This window comes from Fragaria vesca, linkage group LG5, assembly GCF_000184155.1.
Source record: "Fragaria vesca subsp. vesca linkage group LG5, FraVesHawaii_1.0, whole genome shotgun sequence".
Taxonomy (NCBI): Eukaryota; Viridiplantae; Streptophyta; class Magnoliopsida; order Rosales; family Rosaceae; genus Fragaria; species Fragaria vesca.
The window spans coordinates 12,614,773-12,618,542 of NC_020495.1; the positions used below are offsets into that span (position 1 = coordinate 12,614,773).

Here is a 3,770-nt window from a genome sequence, read left to right on the forward strand (position 1 = left end):
AAATTGAGAAAGAGGCATAAAATATTTTGGAGTTTTAACTTGCCCCAATTTAACTTCTTGGTAGCTCACTAACTATTTAGCATTTTATCTGCAAAATCAGATTGTTGCATTTTGTGTTCGAGTCTCCAGTTACGCTAATAGTCTCCTGGCGGGGAACTTTATGTGTTCTCATGAATAGCCAAACCAGAAATAAGAAAATAAAGTTCACTGCTTAAGGTGATCCCTTTACAGCAGGAAGTAAAGATCATTTTGGTAATGCCCAAATGCTATGCTAACAATGAATCTGATTTGCACTCTTCAACTAGAAGGAAATATTTACAAGATTGAATTTCATCAAGGAATCAAGCCCATCTGTAGCACGAAACAAATGCCAGTAACATTACAGAACTCAGGGAACACAAAGGCGTGTTCAGAGTTACAAAGCTTAAACACAACAAGTCAATCCTGAACACTATAAACCATTCCCACAGCAGCAATGATACACTAGAGAAGCTTTGATATAACCTGGCAAGATGTCCAGAAGGCTTTTGTGGCAGCCCTGACGATTACAGGGTTCTGATATATCCTGTCAATATTGAAAACAAAGAGGTCAAAGAACAGTAAAAATGTAAATTAGACTCAGGATCTCTAACTAGAAATTCAGCAAACAAAATCAGGTTATGCAACATAGCATTATAATTGCGACAAATACAAACTTCAGATTAGGAACACCAGCCAAAGAAAAAACAAACAGAAGGGACTAGGATTTGAGTAACCTACCCAATGGCAGTTGCTCCCCATGATGCTACATTATAGATGACTTTGCTTCCATCCCATGCCTTTCGAAGTTTTCCTTTCTTCTTTTTCACTGAGAATGTCTTGCTGAGGGCTACATGAAAGTTTGGAAATGTCAGATATCACTCCTTACATGTAGATACCAAACCAAACTTGATCAACCAAAATGCTCATGGAACCAAAAGATTTGGAGTAATACAAATTTTTACATCTCTACTATTCTCGATTAGTTAACATAAAAAAGAAACATACGAAAGCTCACCTTCCTGAAGTTGTGTAGGGGTCAATTCCTGCAAATTAAACATAAAACGGTTAAAAAGAAATCATTTGAAAAATAAACTATAATACAATCTGAATGCTCAAATAAACAATAAACAATATCAACTTATGACACAACTGAATATTTTCTTAACATTCAGAGGTCAGTTAGTGTTACCTAATCATTAGGAACCCCAAATTTTTTTAGTTCTTTTTCTTTATTTAACAACAACGACTACCAATTCTCTTTGGCACATTCATACACAGGAATATTAGTGAGGCCAATACTGAGGCTGCAGCCTAATGGTTCATTACTTATGCACTAAGTCTTTACTCTCCCCAAGTCTTGCATATTTGATAGGTTAAAGAAAATAGTAAAGATTAGCACCAGTTAACCACATATGCAGTAAACCTTGTTCTCTTAACAGTCATTAAGTCACAATAAATCAAACAATCCTGCCTACTTTACAACATCATAACAAGTAAACGAAAAGGTTAAGTTCTTTGATCTGTCAGTGAGCAAACTACTCCTTATGGGCTTTAATACAAAAGTAAGAGCAATGCATCAACTCAACCAGAGATGATAGTTAAGATGGATGTAGCAGTGACTTGAACAGATTGGATTGAAATTCTGTGCATTAAAAAGAACACTGGGAATGGTACCTAGAAACGAAAAGATACGAGCAACTAAGCTATGTATGGGCAGCACCATGTAATAGAGGGAAAACAATTTAAGACTACGAGTTACATAAATGCTGGGGTGGCATCTATTGATGATGGATGCATGAAACCAGGTACCCATGAATATGCGGTACGATATAGACCACTAGAAGTACCCATGAAAAGAATGGTTAAGATTCTAATCATTTTAAAACAGTTGGAGTATCTATTGAAGACATGATACGAGAAACTAGGCAATAGTACATGATAATGTAGACCACTAAATGCATCCATAGCCTAAGGATCAAAGTAACAAGTACAAGATGAAGAGACCAAACTGGGTAACTTGCAATCAAATAATATGAAAGGACATGGACTAACTTGGTGTTCACACATTGGGAACACAGGTTGATGCAGTATAATAACAATAATAAACCATAAAGCAACGGTATGAAAGTTGACGGTAATCGGAGTTATTGAATACCTTAGTTTCTTTAAGGGATAACAAGTATGCAGCCATAAAGCATGCAATACCCTCTACTATATCTTCTTGCTTAACAAGGACATACTCATCTTCACCCAAGTTGTCATCCTCATATTCCCATAGATCTTTCTCACTGACTAGATCCCAAGAATTGCCTTCTTCTGTCGCCAAACATGAATAGTTTAGCATGGACATGATAAAGAAAAGTCGAGAAAGATGTCTAAAAAGCCTATCCTTCAGAACCCCAATGGAATATTACACGCTTATAATATATATTTGAAAATCTTCAGATGCATACCAGCAATATTTTGTGGAACTGATGCTTGTGCAGATTCTAACTTTTCCAGGAAGTCTGGGCACTCAACTCTAGATTTAAGAAGATTGCACAACTGCATACATAACATAATGTGCGTTAGAATAACTTTGATAACAATTACCAATTAACAGCTAAAGAACAATTCGTAAAACTAATCCTACAAAACGATGCATGCCAGATTACAATGACAGCATTGAGATACATATACTTCTACAAAAGCTACTCGAAGCAAAAATCCCTCTGAATTATAAACGCTACATCATTAGCATTCCAACAAATCAGAGTTATCAAGTTCAAAACTTGCCATGAATCACAAAATTAAGGACACACTATATAATGAATTGCGCAATTTTGCCCAGTGATTCAGCTGAACGCAGCTCGATTGCTTGTAACTAAATTTCAAAAATTCAGTATGTCTTAGCTTCTAAGAACCCTAGATATCATATAACACCGAAATTCGAACAATTGAAGCTGCAATTTCAACAAAATAAAGCTCAGCTATACCTCATCAGCTTCGCAGTCAGCACGAGGAGAAGTCGTCGTCGTCGTGGAGCCACTGCCTTCGCCAACGGCGTCACCGCCACCGTCTCTATCCTCTTCTTCATCGTCACCGTCGTCATCGGCACCGTCGGCGGTGGTACCGAGCGATTCAAGAGCTCGCTGGCACTGGTCGAGGACGGCCTGAAGAGTCTTCTTCTTCACACGGAGCCGATCCTTATCGGAATCCCCTCTCCTCAGCTTCGCCGCAGCTACCGAGGGTATCGAATCGGCGACCTCCACTTCCATGTGAGCAAAATTCCCCAGAATTTGAGTTCGATCGGCGACGGGATTCGAAGCCCTAGGAAGGTCTGAACGGCGTCGTTTCTGGGGTGTCTGTGGATTTGGTTTCAGATGAATGATTGGGAAGTCTCTCTCTTGCAGCTTTTGTTTTGTTGCGAGGATTTTTGTTTTGGATTATTTCTGACGTCTGTAATTAAACAATTGGGAATTCTTTCTATTTAAATAAAAACAATGAATTTGAGTGCAACTGGGTTTGGAAGAAGAAGGAAAACTATATAGGAAATGGAATATATTTGGGTTTGGTGGCGTGGAAGGGATTGTGATTGCACGGAATGGTATTTCTGTTTTCTGGAATAAAAGTGTGTTATACACGACCTCTGCTCTAGCTGTAGCTTTGGCTTTGGCTTCTTTCTTGCCTCTTTGAAGAGGTCGGGTTGTTTTGTGTTTATGGGACTTTGATTAATGTTTACTTCATTTTCTTAAGCAATGATTAGTTGC

The 3,770-nt window shown here is 38.1% G+C and overlaps 1 protein-coding gene across 1 annotated transcript; it reads right to left on the minus strand.

The window, feature by feature from the left end:
- Positions 1-251: 251 nt before the first annotated feature.
- Positions 252-3,559, minus strand: LOC101315240. Its single transcript, XM_004299667.1, has 6 exons — positions 2,997-3,559; positions 2,475-2,565; positions 2,177-2,337; positions 1,037-1,064; positions 760-868; positions 252-565 (listed from the first exon to the last, which is right to left on the minus strand). The coding sequence occupies exons 1-6, from the start codon at positions 3,276-3,278 to the stop codon at positions 484-486; spliced, it is 753 nt and encodes a 250-aa protein (XP_004299715.1). The 5' UTR covers positions 3,279-3,559; the 3' UTR covers positions 252-483.
- Between the last annotated feature and the right edge of the window lie 211 nt (positions 3,560-3,770).